The sequence below is a fragment of the Emys orbicularis genome, chromosome 8 (assembly GCF_028017835.1).
Source record: "Emys orbicularis isolate rEmyOrb1 chromosome 8, rEmyOrb1.hap1, whole genome shotgun sequence".
Classification (NCBI taxonomy): Eukaryota; Metazoa; Chordata; order Testudines; family Emydidae; genus Emys; species Emys orbicularis.
The window spans coordinates 71,150,180-71,167,151 of NC_088690.1; the positions used below are offsets into that span (position 1 = coordinate 71,150,180).

At 43.7% G+C, this 16,972-nt stretch overlaps 1 protein-coding gene across 1 annotated transcript in view; it reads right to left on the bottom strand.

The window, feature by feature from the left end:
- The window catches only part of ATF6 (activating transcription factor 6), a 365,356-nt gene that overhangs the window by 157,322 nt on the left and 191,062 nt on the right, over positions 1-16,972 (bottom strand). Inside the window, exons 14-15 of the mRNA XM_065408946.1 lie at positions 8,043-8,045; positions 5,067-5,178 (exon numbers count right to left, since the gene is read on the bottom strand). Coding sequence (XP_065265018.1) covers positions 5,067-5,178; positions 8,043-8,045 — 115 coding nt within the window. The remainder of the gene's footprint in view (positions 1-5,066; positions 5,179-8,042; positions 8,046-16,972) is intronic.

The following is a 16,972-nucleotide window of genomic DNA, read 5'->3' on the forward strand; positions in this document are numbered from 1 at the left end:
ATATGAGCAAGACTGGACTGGGAGTCAGGGCTTCTGGGGTCTATTCCCAGCTCTATCACTGACTTGGGCATGTTACATTGTCTCTTGATTCCTTTGTTTCTCCTTCCATGCTTTGTCTGCCTTACTATTTCAAAGGTAAGCTCCTTGGCATAGTGACAGTCTTATACTCTGTGCAGTGCTTGGAACAATGGGGCCTGGATCTCAGTTGGGACCTCTAGCGGCTTGTCTACATGGGTACTGAACACTTGTGGCTGGCCGATGTGAGCTGACTCTGGCTTGTGGGGCTCAGGCTGTACAACTATGCTGTAGATGTTTGGGCTCGGGCTGGATCCTGAGATGGGAGGGTGCCAGAGCTTGGGTTGCAGCCTGAGCCCAAACATCTACACTGCAATTAAACAGCCCCACGAGCCTGAGTCAGCTGACTCCGGCCTGCTGGGGGTATTTAATTGCTGGGTAGACATACCCTAGGTTGTTCTGTAATACTCTACTAATACTGTACTATACTAATAGTGCCTTTTTCCATTGGCCACTGTCACTACGAAACAGCCTAGACTGAAGCAAACACTTCTCCGGGCCCTGGCACATTGTAATGCTCAGTGGCTGATGCCGACTAGGAGGCAGCCTAGAGTCCACATGTGCATGTGTGGTCAGGTAGCGGGGGGGGGGGGGGGGGTTGGGGGAGGAGGGAGGTTCAATTGATATCAGAAGCCTCCAGGACAATGGTCTGAGCCATCTTTTGTCCTACACCAATGTAGGGCCCTCCTGCTGGTGATGGTCAACATGATGTTTGTATGCCATCTTGGCCCCATCTAGGTTTTGTCTGAACAGTTCCTTTGTTTGATGGATTTGATGAAGCAGGTCTGAGACTGTAGGAGCTGTGGGTGCTGTAGGCAGTTTGGGGTGGAACTAGCCATGGAAGCCAGAATTTGTAAAGAAAAATAGGCTTATGTTGGTTGAGGCATGGTCTTATTGTAGGTGAATTCCACGTGCGGAATCAGTGAGGCCTAGTCATTTTGGTGATAGTTTGTGAAGCATCAAAGGTATTGTTCTAATACCTGGTTTACACTTTCTGATTGATGTCAGTTTGTGGATGGGAAGTAGTTGATGCATGGAGACACACCTATAGTAGGCGGAACACCTCCTGTCAAAACCAAGACATGAACTGGGAACCCCGCTGTAAGGTGATGTGGTCTGGGAGGCCATGGAGGCAGAAAATGTGTGTGATGAGGAGACAAGCACTATCCTTGGTAGCAGGAAGATGTGCACAAGGAATGAAGTGCACCATCTTTGTCAGTTGATCCACTACTGTCAGTATGGTATGGAATCCCTCAGACTCTGGCCGCATTTAATGCACGGAAGTCTATTGTCATTCTGCAAGTAACCCCATCCGCCTTAAGGACTGACCATACAGGTGAATTTGCAGATACTTTGCATAGGCACAAGCACCTCTTGTTCAAGAGAGTCTATAGTATTTTTAATGCCTTCCTCTGCTGCAACTGGGTATTTATATTGCCTTTGAGGATGGGGATCTTTTCCCTCTATCAAAACTTCAGCATCTATTTTTCCCACCGACACGCACTCCCTAGGAGCTCTCTTGGGAACTTTTAATTTCTCCAGAGAGTTCATTGAAATGTTCTCTGACAAAGCCAAGCCCCTGTACCAATTATTAAAGAAAAACAGGATTTGGGAATGGGGACCAGACCAACAGACTGCCCTGGCTTATCCTGACCCTGCCCTTTGTGATTTAATTGGCCTCCTCAGAGACAAGCGTCTGAGTTACTCTTAACCAAAGGCATTGCGACAAGCTCAGAGCCCTGCTGCCTGTGGTGGCTTGGAGCTCCGGGGCCCCGGCTGACTGACAGCTCCAGTCCTGCCACCCCAGGGAAGGGAAAATGTCACTGAGGTCTCTGAAAGTCACGGAATCTGTGACTTCTATGACAAAAATCTTATCCTTACTGATGACTTATCTGAAGAGAAGTGTATTGACCCTCCAGAGGGAATAGTTTCAGAAAAAATATTTTTCCAATACCTATTATACAATGAAATGTGAAACCTCAGTGAGAAGGAGTTTGGGGCAGTGATTCCTAATGAATAAAGGAAACTTCCCAGGCTGAGTTCCTGGTAACTACACCCCAGGGCATGTGTAGGAATTTTTCCTTTTCACTTACAAAGGGATCTAAATAGTTCATCTAAGTGGCAAAGAGTTTGCCTCTGAGGAAATAATTTCATCAGTTCAGGTTTACCTTGATAAAGTAATAAATGGGAGATGCACAAAACAGCTACATTAGCAAGCTTACAGCGGTACAGCTGTACCAATGCAGATGTGCCGCTATAAGGTCACTCATGTAGCCACTATATGCTGACGGGAGAGAGCTTTCCTGTCGACATAATTAAAGCAACTTCAATGAGGTGATAGCTATGTCGGTGGGAGAGCATCTCCCGCCGACATAGCGCTGTCCACACCAGTGTTTCTGTCGGTGCAACTTCTGTCGTTCAGGGATATGTTCTTTTTCACACCCCTGAGCAACATAAGTTATACCAACAAAAGTATAGTGAAGACATAGACTAAAACATTTCATTCACAAAATAGACATACTACCTGCTTAACCCTAACCCTAAGAGACTTTATGTTTGGTAAAAGAAAAATCGCTTGTTTGGCTCTGATGTATTACAAGCAGGAGTTTCATCAAATACAAAAAAAATTAAGCATTTAAAGCATGGCTTTGCAAGTCAGAATGGAAGTCAGTGCCTCTTTCTAATCATTATCTGCCAGTGTGTACAATCTAAACAGAATACATGAACTGGCTAGTGTATTCAGGTAGGCCCATGACAAGCAACTGCAGAAGATGAAGAGCCTGACAAATACAATTTTGCTCTTTGTTATGAAGTTGCTTCAAAAAGTTTCAGAATTAACCATCCCACCCAAAGCTATTTCAAGTCTCATTCTAACTATATTTCTGCTGTTAGGGACTGCTGAAAGAACAGATGCACTTGCCAAGCATTTAATAGCAAAATTCCAACCTTGTGACACAAGCCTGGAAACTAAGCCTTATTCAACACAAAACCCTCAATTCCAGTAAGAATGTCACTATTTGATTGTGTCTGAGATTTTTACAGACACAAACCTCACACGATAACCGAAAGTTCTGTAGAGAGGCCCAGTGAAGTATGGGATGTATTCAGAGATCAAACACACATTCTCATGGACATACAGTGAAGAAGAATTATTGAGGCTGGGAAAAATAAGATTTTAAAAATAATCAGTTTCCTAACATGCCTTTTGATAATGTATCTCAGGGGTAGGCAACCTATGGCACGCGTGCCGAGCTGATTTTCAGTGGGTATCTCTTTAAAGAGCCTTTTTAGGAAAGGCTGAATATTCAGTGTCAGGACCAGAGTGCTCAATGGCTTACAGTAGTGAGTCCTTACGGATCCTCTAGTCAGTTGCTTGTTCACACTATTCCAAAGCACTTGTAAGGTTTAGTGCAATGAGGTGCATGGACAATACAGACACTCCTGGATGGCTTTAATAATAGCATTGGTACAGATGTGTGCTACATATGCTTTCAGCATACTTCTAGCACATGTCTTCTTGTTTAATATTACCTGTGTTTGGCTATATGGGTCCTACCCTCTGAATGGCCCTCTCTGCTCTTCCCTTTGCAATCAGCAGAAGCAGCAGTACAACATCTGGAAAAGTGAACAGGATGACAGCCCTTGGAAGAAGAGCACAGCTATCCCCCAGAAAGCCTGTGAAGTAGCAAAGGTCACATTCAGCCCGATGAGAACTGTGTGAACAGCTTTTACTGAAACCTGGTAAATACTAAGGACTGCCACTGGTGCTTTACCTACTCCTTGAGGGGTATGGATCTCTAGCTGGGAAGCCTTAGAACTAGTGGTTACTAATCAGATTGCAGATATGTGAATCTGCAATCTGATTTTTAACATCACTGATCAGGCTTGGCCTTTCAGTAACAGCAGCTCCATTAGAAACTCAGAAATGGTACCTTTTGAGTTTACTTACAAGACTAGTTATTCCTCTACCACCTGATAAAGTCCATCACTGGCTGGAATGCAGAGCAGTCAGTCTGCTCACAAATGTCTGGCTTGTTAAGAAAGATTGATGCTTAACAATTAAACTGATCCCAGCATGAGTCAGGAGCTGGATCAATGTTTAGCAACAGTGCAATCCTGTTCTAGTGCACTCCAGATTTAAACTACATTCTATGGATTTACTGGCAGTCCTCAAAAGAGAGAAAACCTTCCCTGCACTGACACAATATAAGTTATCCTTTGGGCTAAGTTTGCAACCAAGTTTTATTCAGTAATAGTCATAGACAAAAAAAAATTGTAACCAATATTTAAGACAGAAAAAAAAAATCCATCATTTGCTTTATCCAAAAACCATTAAAACAATGCTGCAGTTTACACAAGACCCATAGAAAGTTTGGGATTCCAAATGAGAATGCCACCCTACAACCTTCCTAAAAAGGTCTAAACTATGGAAATACACCATCATTTCAGCCACGCAAGACTAGCTGTACCCCGGTTGTGACACCTTGAGAACAACTAGAAGCTGTGAAACAACCATATCCATTCATCACTTAGGTTCATCTCATTAGTGACCACTCCATAATTGCTACAAGCACCTCCTCAAATCCCATGAAAGACACTTCCGTTCAGTAATGACACTTGGAGATGAAGTGAAGCTTCCTCATGAATTAGGAAATATAGTAACCAAAACAGTTTAGAAAACATCTGTAAAAAAGGGAACAAGGAAAAAAATCAAGCTTTGTATCTTTGAAACTCCTTGTGTGATTCTTCCCGGACTTTCCAGACAACTTCTATCCTGGAAAGAATTGTGGCATGTGCAATTTCAGGTAGATTGTTTTTTTCCAGTAAAACAAGGGATTTTTGAAAAAAATCAGACTTAAAAAGGTAAATTAGCTTCAACTTCAACTGTGGACTAGCACTCCTCCCCTATCTCAAGGACCAAATGCTGAATCATCATGATCTTTACCAATGCCCCATTTACCAGTTCAATACTGAATGTGTGTTGCACTTACCCTACGAAAAGATACCACGTAGAATGTATCCCCCCTTCTGTGAATAGCTTCAAAGAAGTCTTGGTAATTTCTCAGAGAGGCATAATACACCTGCAGCTCATTCCCTGAGTTCCTGTTGAAATAAAGAGGGGAGTTAAGAACCTTAAGTGAGATACCATCTTTAAGGGCTAGATTTTCAAAGAGCTCAGCATGCAGCAGCTCCAATTGTCATCTGGATCTTGTGTAATAGAGAGTATGAACAAGTGGGCATACAATAAGGGCTGCTGGATGCCAATCTCTTGAAAATCTGGCACTAAGAACATTTATATGAACATTAGGTAAGAGTAAACCAGAGGCAGGAATAAGAATAGAACGTAGGAATCCTAGCTACTACTCTTCTGCAAGTCTAGATTTACATATTATCATGGGTCTGGGGATGAGAGTTCTCTTCAGCATGTTTAAAATATTCTGAGCAAAAATACCTGCTTTCCTGACTCTGACAGCACTGCCTCACTGCTCTTGTAGGACAGTGAGAAATTCCCATGACATGTTGCTACCAAAAGTTTTCCCTAATTTATTTTTAAGAAATAAATATGTTCTCTAATTTGAGGGACTGATTTATACAGTTCATTGGATTTCAGCATAACTTAACTTTCAAGAAGTTCTGCTTTAGTGGCACATCTTCTGCTTGCAGTACACCTCTACCTCGATATAACGCTGTCCTCGGGAGCCAAAAAAATCTTACCGCGTTATAGGTGAAACCACGTTAAATTGAATTTGCTTTGATCCACCGGAGTGCGCAGCCCCGCCCCCCCGGAGCACTGCTTTACCGCGTTATATCCAAATTCGTGTTATATCGGGTCGCGTTATATCGAGGTAGCGGTGTATTTGCTGTGGTAATACCATAGCATATTGGCACAAAGCAGTACTGCATTCTATAAGCAGATACCATTGTCTTGGATTTTCAGATGATAGTATTGCTTTTACTGACCCACTTTAAAGTGCAATGGAAGCAATGGATTAGTTTGGTTTTATATTTCTAAAGTGTGCTACTTATGCAGCTCAGGGCACAAACACGTTACAAAGTGATCTCTCTGCTGTGATACTATGTGGCACTACCTCCTGCTGCTAGTAACTGCTTGTACTGTTGTTGTGGTAGCAGCACTGCAACTGCTAGCCTAGCAGGATCCCACCCTATCATAGGGCTGGCTGAAGATTAGGTGATAAGAAAGTGCTGTGGGCATAACATATTAAATCCATGGTGGGGGGGTTAATTTCCCAGGCAGGGTATGTTGGTTTTTTTAAACAAACCTTTAGAAATATGATTTTTAATAGTGGGGGAAGGATGGGCTGGCATGGGAGCTAGGAGCAAGAAATGGCAGCATTTTAGACGATGGCCCTTTCAATTGGAATGAAGGTGTAAGCAAATAATAATAATTAATATCAAATAGCAATAAGCAGCAGGCATAATAGGACCATGACACTAGCACTGAGACATAGTATCTGTCTTACCATATAAAAGACATCACAAACATATTATACAATAAAACACATTGAAAAGAGAAAATATATTCCTCAAAATAAACAGGTTCAGCACTTCCTCACAAAACATACTAAATCTAGATCAGAAATAGAATAAACACTCTTCAAACTCTGGACCAACCTCTTCATTAGCCTCTGATTCAAAACCCAGTAGAATCCATGGGACCTTTCCAACGCTCTGCTGGTAGAGGTTTTCCATGGAACCATGCTAATACAGATGTCAGATTCTAAGTAACCTCAGTGGATTAACCCCCTGCCTTTCAGCATTTAAGTGTTCACAGTGAAGGCTGCTGAACAAGAGCAAAGGAAGGGACTTTGGCAAAAGAAGTCTGGAGATAGAGGCAACACTACCCATTGCTATAGTAATAGATTACCATATTACTGAAAAGCACCTTATTACATTGTATATCCAAATGCCAAGCACTTTGGAATTTTCAGAACCTGCACATTGCTTTTTACTGAATCAGGCCTTACACTGAAAAGAAAGCAGCATTTCTTTTTAATATCTAAAATGTGCTCAGTTATCACAGGCCACCACCACCATAGAAGGTGACTGTATTTATGATAAATCCATGCCATGAAGGGATGAGAAGTCTGATACATTGGTGTATGTACTGACTGCACAAATACACCTTTTACCAGCATGTAGTAGAGGAAGAGGGGGGAAATCCATAAAGCCCTTTATTATCTGACACCCCATCCCCTGTGTATGTGCTTATAGATCCTCATCAAGTCACCTCTTAATCGTCTCTTGAACAAGCTGAAAAGACTGAGCTTTTTCAGTCTCTCACTGTAAGACAGGTCTTCCAGACCTGGAATCATCATTGTGGCTCTTCTCTGAATCCGTTCCAATTTGGCAACTTCCTTTTTAAAGTGGGAACGGAGTATGCCACTACTCATCTCACCAGTGTTCTATACAGAGGTGTAAATCATCTCTTTCTCCTGCTTGATATTCCCCCCGCCATGCATCCTTTGATCATGTTAGTCATTTCAGCCACAGCATCACTGGGGGAGCTCACATTCACGTGGTTCCCACCAGACTGTACGGTCCTTTTCAGTCACTGCTTTCCATATGAATTCCTTTGGAGTAGAGGGCAGCCATTCCCATGACTGAGAGTGACAGAGACCAGCATCACCCCGATAGTAGAAACGAAGGAACTTACAATGAAAGTTCCTGATCTGGATAGGCAGGGAAGCCATATGGCCATCCACATACAAGGCTTCCATGATTCCGTACCAGGAGTCGCCAAGATTTTCCATGCATCTGTAGAGAGACTTTAGATATATTATAGTTTCCCACAGGCTGTGCCTCCTGGGCAATACAAATACAATAGAGCAGAGCAAGGGAAATCTCTCATCTTCCCTCTTATTGTCTTGTCTGGGACAGCTGCTTTATTTCATTCAGTATGGCTCAGTGCATCCGATTGTTGGAGGCTTGAGAGAGAGAAGAGAAACCTGCTCTTTGGGATCTTATCAATTCCAGGACACAGTCACTTCATAGAACTGCTGTGACTCTGACACTTCTCCTTCCCGGAACATCTCCTGGAGAGGTCAGGACCAAGGTAAAAGGCAGCTTGGCAGTGTCTACAAGGTCTCCACAAAAAGGCATGGATTTCTTGGTCAACTCACTACCAGGAACAAAGGCAGAGCTGCCTCCTGAACACCACTCCTGGATGAGGCTCTCAGGGCATCCAAGGAAGCTCCAATATATAAGAGGCTGCCAGGGTGATCTTATGGAGTACAGACTTGACTCATTATTAGATTCATTCTAGTCATTTATCTAAGCCAGATGGCCTTGTGAGGGCCTCGGAAGAGATGTATACTTGAAGGACGATAGTTAAAGCTTCATACATTTTCTGAGGGATGCCTCAATATGCCTATTGATTTGGTGTTCAGGAAAATAGTAGGCCTGTGTCTACTGTGTAAGGAATTTGGAGAGAGTCATTTATCTTAGGGGAAATGACAGAACTTGGGAGCCTGTTTTTCAGAATATCTGTCTGTAGCTGGCTCTTCCCATTCAGATTGATCCTGCTTTCAAACAAGGAATGCAAGGGAAAGAACATAGTTTTCTTAGTCTCATTTTGAGCCTTTCCCCCAAAAAGGTCCATCCTCCATTCTGACCTTTCTTGTTCTCCTTTGTCTGCTAGGGTTGGAGTCCTAGCGTAATGGAGACCCTTTTAAACATCACCTCCAAGAATTCAGGAGGGACTAGTCTACTGGGTCTCATTCCTCCATCTCTTCCTTGGGAGTTATGGTGGGATGCCCCTTTAAGGGACAGTCTGGCGCTTACAGCCAAAACAGCTTGGGCACAATCAAGGAGCCCTCTCTGGGGCTAAGCTAGATGAACAGGACATGGAAGCTGAGCGAGGGAGAGAAGAGACCAGAAGCCATGCTGGCTGCTATGGGTTGCAGAACCCCTTGGACTCCAGTTCGCTAGCCTGTTAAGACAACAGTGGCCTCACCGCCTCCTTGACTGAACCTCTGGGCTTCAGTCCTCCTGCTTCACCCGTGAGCTCGGTTCAGCAAGTCCAACTAAGACAGATTCCTGCTTGAGACTTGTCCACCCTTCAGGGATTAATGCATCTCAGCAAGTATTCGCAGTGACTCAAACAACACTGTCAAACAGTAGCCTGTATTAGTCCACTAGAACACAGCACAGGATGCCCGTTTGTTAGCACAGAGAAATAAAGGCTAAAGCATAGTCCATTCTGGTCAGCCCAGAGCCCAGCCAAGCTGTAGTGAACTCATGTTCAGGCTCTGTGTTTTTCTCTCCGTATCATCGTCTTAGTTCCCAAGTGAGAGAGCCTCCAGCTTCCTTCAGAATCCAACACTTATCCCTCACCTCACACCTTCCAATCCTTTGTTCTCGAGCTGGGGTCTATGCTCAGCTTCCCTGCTGAGAGGCGGGGAAAATCCCTTCCTTACTGGGTCACCGGATGCTAGGTGTCAATGTCCTGGTGATTGGGTTTTCCACTGTCTTCTCAGAATGGGCCTCGGCCGGTCCTTTTTAAATGACCCATTTTGGCTCAGACAGCTAGGTGACACACATACATGTATATCTCTCAGCCTGCCCTGAGAGCAAACTTAGTCCTTTTTCCCCACAGGGTATTCATGCAAAATATCTGGGAAACCGAGGTACACATAGACTTCATAAAAATATTACAGAAAATTCCCACTTTGTCATATCTTTTCCTCCTTCGACAGCAAACTAAGCAGGGTCATTTTACCCAGTGACCCATGGAAGTTCAAACCCACAATTGTTATCCATAGATGATCCAGCATATTTCTCATCACCTTGGTACCTGTTCTACCAGGCACTTCCATGATTCTTACAGCACAGTTTCTAATCAGTCAACTTACTGTTTCTAATCCACAGTTCAGAACAGTTTCATATCTTCCCTTTCAAAAATTCTGTCACATAATTCACTCTCTGAGCCTGAACTGCTGGCTGCTTTCTTTGCTGCATAGAGTATGTGTCCGTCTCTCTGTCCCGGGCAAACCTTACTTCATCAATCCTTAGGCATTATACTCGGTTTCCTACAAATGTCGCATCTCAGGTCTTTACAATCTCTTAGCAGGGGCTACCTGTGTCAGCTGCTCCCCCCCACTGTGGGTGTACCTGAATCCCACTTCTCAGGTACCTCTACTGGTTCCCTATCCCAGGACAGATGCTTAGGCGAGTCCCCATTGGGTCTCTTTTCATACTCAGACCAACTGTCCATGTGCCAACCAGCTTGCATTACATAGCCCGTTAGTCTTCCTGTCCACTAACTACATTTTAAGCTCATGGCAACACATCTCACAGTTTTCCAACTTCACCATCATTGAATCATAGAATCATAGAAGATTAGGGTTGGAAGAGACCTCAGGAGGTCATCTAGTCCAAACCCCTGCTCAAAGCAGAACCAACCCCAACTAAATAATCCCAGCCAGGGCTTTGTCAAGCATTTATACAAATCCTCCACCTGCACCGTTATCCCATCGGGCTCAACGGGTAGTGGTCAATGGCTCCCTGTCTAGTTGGCAGCTAGTATCAAGCGGAGTGCCCCAAGTGTCAGTCCTGGGGCCGGTTTTGTTCAATATCTTCATTAATAATCTGGAGGATGGTGTGGATTGCACCCTCAGCAAGTTTGCAGATGACACTAAACTGGGAGGAGTGGTAGATACGATGGAGGATAGGAATAGGATACAGAGGGACCTAGACAAATTAAAGGATTGGGCCAAAAGAAATCTGATGAGGTTCAGCAAGGACAAGTGCAGAGTCCTGCACTTAGGACGAAAGAATCCCATGCACTGCTACAGACTAGGGACCGAGTGGCTAGGCAGCAGGTCTGCAGAAAAGGACCTAGGGGTTACAGTGGACGAGAAGCTGGATATGAGTCAACTGTGTGCCCTTGTTGCCAAGAAGGCTAATGGCATTTGGGGCTGTATAAGTAGGAGCATTGCCAGCAGATCAAGGGACATGATCATTCCCCTCTATTCGGCATTGGTGAGGCCTCATCTGGAGTGCTGTGTCCAGTTTTGGGCCCCACACTACAAGGAGGATGTGGAAAAATTGGAAAGAGTCCAGCGGAGGGCAACAAAAATGATTGGGGGCTGTAGCACATGACTTATGAGGAGTGGCTGAGAGAACTTGTATTATTTAGTCTGCAGAAGAGAAGAATGAGGGGGGATTTGATAGCTGCTTTCAATTACCTGAAAGGGGGTTCCAAAGAGGATGGATCTAGACTGTTCTCAGTGGTAGCAGATGACAGCCAAGGAGTAATGGTCTCAAGTTGCAGTAGGGGAGGTTTAGGTTGGATATTAGGAAAAACTTTTTCACTAGGAGGATGGTGAAGCACTGGAATGGGTTACCTAGGGAGGTGGTGGAATCTCCTTCCTTAGAGGTTTTTAGGGTCAGGCTTGACAAAGCCTTGGCTGGGATGATTTAGTTGAGGATTGGTCCTGCTTTGAGCAGGGGGTTGGACTAGATGACCTCCTGAGGTCCCTTCCAACCCTGATAATCTATGATTCTATGATTCCATTTGTGAAGATATACTCCCATCAGCATGGTGGTTTCCATATATGCTACAGCATAGGTCCTTTGCACACCCCTGAAACACTTTCTTATAAGACTCAGGTGTTAATGCAAACTTAAGCAGTAACACCTTTTAAACTGTTCATAGTCTCCATCAACTCTGCCCATCTGGCTGTATGCCTCTATAGCTTTGGAACTCAGTAAGGGAGTCAACCAGATTGTAAGCCTTCTCAAAGGCAGTGAGGTAGGCATCTATATCTCCGCCTGCCTCCTCAAACTGGGGCAACAATTTGGTGTCTAGGCTCCCTGAAGAACTGGCATTCTGGGGTCTTTCACCACTTACCCCTCTATGGGACCTCTTGCTCCTCTGCTTCTCCATCTCCAGGTCATGCTTTCATTGCTTCGCCTGATGTTTTCACCATTCTTCATATTTTTGCTGCCTCTCACGATCTGCTAGCTCGTTTGCTCTTAGCTCCAACTCCCACTACTTCTAATCTATTCAAGGGCAACTGGGTTGTGAGAACACCATGCTGATTGGGGAACCAGGTCTTGAGGATGCCCTGCTGCTGCCTGTGTCACTCTCCGATTCTCTGGGAACCCTGCCTGTGTCTGGAAACAACTTCTTGGTCCGATCATCCTTCTCCAGCCATGCAATAAGCTGCACCTTGTTGAACTTCCCAACACTTAACCCTCTCTCCTTGCACAGGTTTATGATGACCGTCTCACAGTGGTGGTTATACACCATTTTCTTGATGTTTCCTTTGACTAACCTTGTTTCTACTGCTGCAAGTCACTTATTGCAAAATACTATGGGTTGATTCAGCATCTGATTTCTCCCACCAACTGTCATAGATCCACAGCATCAGGGCTACACCCCCAGCTTTGGAGCAGCATCGTTTGAGAAAGGTGAGTAGATAAGGAAGTAATACCAATTCATATATCTTCCTTCTTGCCGAAAGAGGTGGTAATGCCACCTCCTTCTTCCTATGGAAATGACTTCAGGCAGTTTCAAACTTAGTTCTCTTTCCCCCACTGGGTAGCAATACAAAATATAGGTGAAACTGAGGCACACATAGGGTGTCAAAAATATTACAGAAAATTCCCACTTCATCACAGTATTACACTCACATTAATATTATATATAAATGTTAGCACAGAGTTAAGTTCACTCTTGCCCACTTATATTAACAGTGATACTTCCCATAATACCTTCCAGAGCTAAACACAGAATTTGGCACTAGCAAATATAAACCCTGTCAAAATCAAGATACATGAGCGTTTCCTTCAGAAATGGGAACTACACAAAAATGAGAAAGTTAGTTAAAAAGTTAGTAAAAGAAGAGGGTAGAGGCAAAAGGCATCTTTAAAAATTGGAAGTTAAATCCCACTTAAAATAGAAAATAGAAGGCAGGCCAAGAAAGAATTTGAAAAGCAGTTAGCCAAAGACTCAAAAACTAATAGCAAAAATTTTTTAAGTATGTAAGAAGCAGGAAGCCTGCCAAACAATCAGTAGGGCCACTGGATGGTCGAGGTGCTAAAGGAGCACTCAAGGAAAAGAAGGCCATTGCAGGGAAGCTAAATGAATTCTTTGCATCGGTCTTCACTGCAAAGTATGTGAAGGAGATTCCCACACCTGAGCCATTCTTTTTAGGTGACACATCTGAGGAACTGTCCCAGATTGAGGCTTTGGAAAAAACTGATAAAGAGTAATAAGTCACCAGGACCAGATGGTATTCACCCAAGAGTTCTGAAGGAACTCATACGTGAAATTGCAGAACTGACTGTGGTGTGTAACCTATCGCTTAAATCAGCGTCTGTACCAGATGGCTGGAGGATAGTTAATGTGATGACAATTTTGAAAAAAGGCTCAAGAGGTGATCCTGGCAATTACAGGCCCGTAAGCCTAACCTCAGTAGCAGGCAAATTGGCTAAAACTATAGTAAAAAAAAACAACCCAGAATTTTCAGACACATAGATGAACACGATTTGCTGGGGAAGAGTCAACATGGCTTTTATAAAGGGAACTCATGCCTTATCAATCTATTAGAATTTACGGAGGGGGTATACAAACATCTGGACAACAGAAAGCCAATGGATATCGGGTACTTAGACTTTCAGAAAGCCTTTGACAAGGTCCCTCACTAAATGCTCTCAAGCAAAGTAAGCAATCATGGGATAAGAGGAAAGAAACTCTCACAGATCAGTAACTGGTTAAAAGACAGGAAACAAAGGGTAGGAATAAATGGTCAGCTTTCAAATGGAAAGAGGTCAATAGCAGTGTCTCCCAGCAATCTGTACAGGGACCTGTGCTGTTCAACATATTCATAAATGATCTGGAAAAAGGGCTAAACAGTGAGGTGGCAAAATTTGCAGACGATACAATATTATGAGCTTAAACTGCAGCAAGGCCAGTTTAAGTTGGATTAGAAAAAACTTCCTAACTGTCAGAGTGGTTAAGCACTGGAATAAACTGCCTACGGAGGTAGTGGATGTGACGGGATCCCCGTAGCCTGGGACGGTGGGACCGCTGTGCCCCCTTAACTCTCCAGCTTGGGCTGTCTCTCACAATGCTTTGCTAGTGACAAGTAGCAAACCCCTCCAGGTGCTGTTGTCATTTAGCGCAACCGCATGTGGAGCCCCACACCCAGCTAGATTGCATGAATGCTCCCAGAGCCACTCACGAATCACACAGAGAAAGGCACCAGCCAAATCCCCCCAGCTCCCAACTTTGTATCCCAGGAATACACCGTCTTGCACTGCTCAAGACGAGAAGTGCAAATTTATTAATTGGTTCACCACTTCATCAATGGAAAGTGGACATACACCAGCCCTTGTAAACCTGAGCAGATTTACCAAACACTTCAGGCAAACTCACTGGTAAAGATAAACAGTAAAAGAAGTTTCTTGATTACAAAAGCTAGATTTTAAGTGATAGGCAAGAAGTCCGAGTTAGTTACCAAAAGAAATAAAATACAAGCATGCAGTCAACCCTATTAGACTGAGCAACATCTAGATTAAGCCGTTTTTCTCACCCCACCGGATATTGCAGTTCATAGGACACAGGTGTTACGCTTGAAACCTGGGCCAGTCTCCTCTGTTGGAGTCTTCTGAGCATCCTTGTTGCTTTCAGCATAGGTGGGGAAGGAGAAAAGGCGAAGCATGGGGCCACTGTGTTCTGTTTTATACCCTTAGTCCATGTGCTTGGGGAACACAAGTCCAGGCATGTCTGGTGGGCATTGCTTCATCTTGTGACTCAGCAATACCCCAGTGTGTCTCCTGTGAGTGAGAATTGTAACTCCTCTGCTGGACAATGGCTGGTGGTGTCTTAGTTACCTCCCTTGTCATTGTCTCTGGAGAGCTAGTATCTGGGTGCTTCCCAAACCCACAGCATATTTTAGTGAAAACTATACAACACAATTCTTATAATTTTATATGCATTAATGATACACATGTTTAGATGGGACAATGGGTTTCAGCAGATCATAACCTTTCCCCTGATACCTCACATGGCATCCTTTATATGCAATATCACAATTATATATTGATGAGGAATATGGGGGTTACAAAACACTCCCCCGAGGTATAGAGTGTCACAGTGGAATCTCCATCATTGGAGATTTTTAAGAGCAGGTTAGACAAACACCTATCAGGGATGGTCTAGATAATATTTAGTCCTGCCATGAGTGCAGGGGACTGGACTAGATGACCTCTCAAGGTCACGTCCAGTCCTATGACTTATTCAAGATATTTAAGTCCAAAGCTGACTTCAAAGAGTTACAAAGGGATTTCCAAAAAATGGGTGAATGGGCAACAAAATGACAGATGATATTCAATGTTGATAAATACAAAAAGAAGGACAACAAAAATGAGTAGGGGTATGGAACAGCTTCCATAAGAGGAGAGATTAAAAAGACTGGGACTGTTCAGCTTGGAAAAAGACGACTAAGGGAGGATATGACAGAGGTCTATAAAATCATGAATGGTGTGGAGAAAATGAATAAGGAAGTTTTATTTACTCCTTCACATAACAAGAACCAGGGGTCACCCAGTAGATTTTAAACAAACATAAGGAAGTACTTCTTCACACAACAATCTGTGGCACTCATTGCCTGGGGATGTTGTGAAAGCCAAAAACACAATGGGGTTCAAAAAAAATTAGATAAGTTCATGAAGGCTATTAGCCAAGATGGTAAGGGATGCAACCTCATTTCCTGGGTTTCCCTAGCTTTTGACTTCAAGAAGCTGGGGGTGGACAACAAGAGGATGGATCACTCGACGATTGCTTGTTCTGTTCAGTCCCTCTGAAGCATCTGGTATGGGCCACTATTGGAAGACAGGATACTTGGCTAAATGAACCATTGGCCTGAACTAGTATTGGCCGTTCTTATGTTCTACCTGGTACAGGTAAGGAGGGCCTTCACGGCCCAACAGGTTTGGAATGCTGTATTCAAAAACAAGAGATAAGGGATATGCCATGGTACCAGAAAAAGAAGCTAACAAGCTGATTGGTGAAGATTAGTCTTGGGTGACGTATAGAGTGCTTTTAACTTGTAATGAGGTCTACTGTAAATATAGGTAGTTTGGGGACCTATTTAGGGAGCACACCTTCTGTGTAATGTGAACTGGCACTCTCTGAAAAACACCTATCCAGAACGATCAGTAATATAGTAACTCTTTCTTTCCTAAACTGTACTGTTGTTTACTTTTAGCAACAAAATTGGCTAAGTTTGCTTATTTGGCCTCTTGAACATTTTTCATAACAAAACACAAGTATAGTCAGTCAATTGGCTATACTTTTAATCAATAAACCTGATATGAGTTCTAGAGACTTTGCCTGCTCAGATTCAAGGCTCTGAGGTAAGGGCCTTATGAATTGGTGAAGCTGCTCCTTCCCTGACCTAAGGGAAAGGGAGAAAGCCTGCCTTCTTTCTACAATCAGAAACTCTGCTGGCTGGGTTTGGTTTGGAGGCCTTCTTAAAAAGGACGTTTTTGTTTGTTTGTTCCCCCCCCCCCCCCCTCAGTGTTGTTGTAGCCGTATCGGTCCCAGGATATTAGAGTGACAAGGTGGGTGAGACAATATCTTTTTGGTCCAGTAAAACAGGTTTTCTTTTTATCAATTTGCTTTTGGTCTCGCTGTCTTGGATTCTGTAAAGGAGGAGACGTTGAAAACTCCCCTTCCTCCAAAGGAGAGTGGGCAGGGAAGATCAGTAGGAGATGAGAGAGCTATTTGTCTGTTTTAGGTTTTCTTGGCTCTAGCATAGAAGCCATCTCTCTCATGTTGAGGGTCCCTGGAATGCTCTCAAGGAGAAGAAACCCTTCCCTTATTGGAGCTTCTACACTTTGTAGCCTTCTTGAGCCATTGAATATT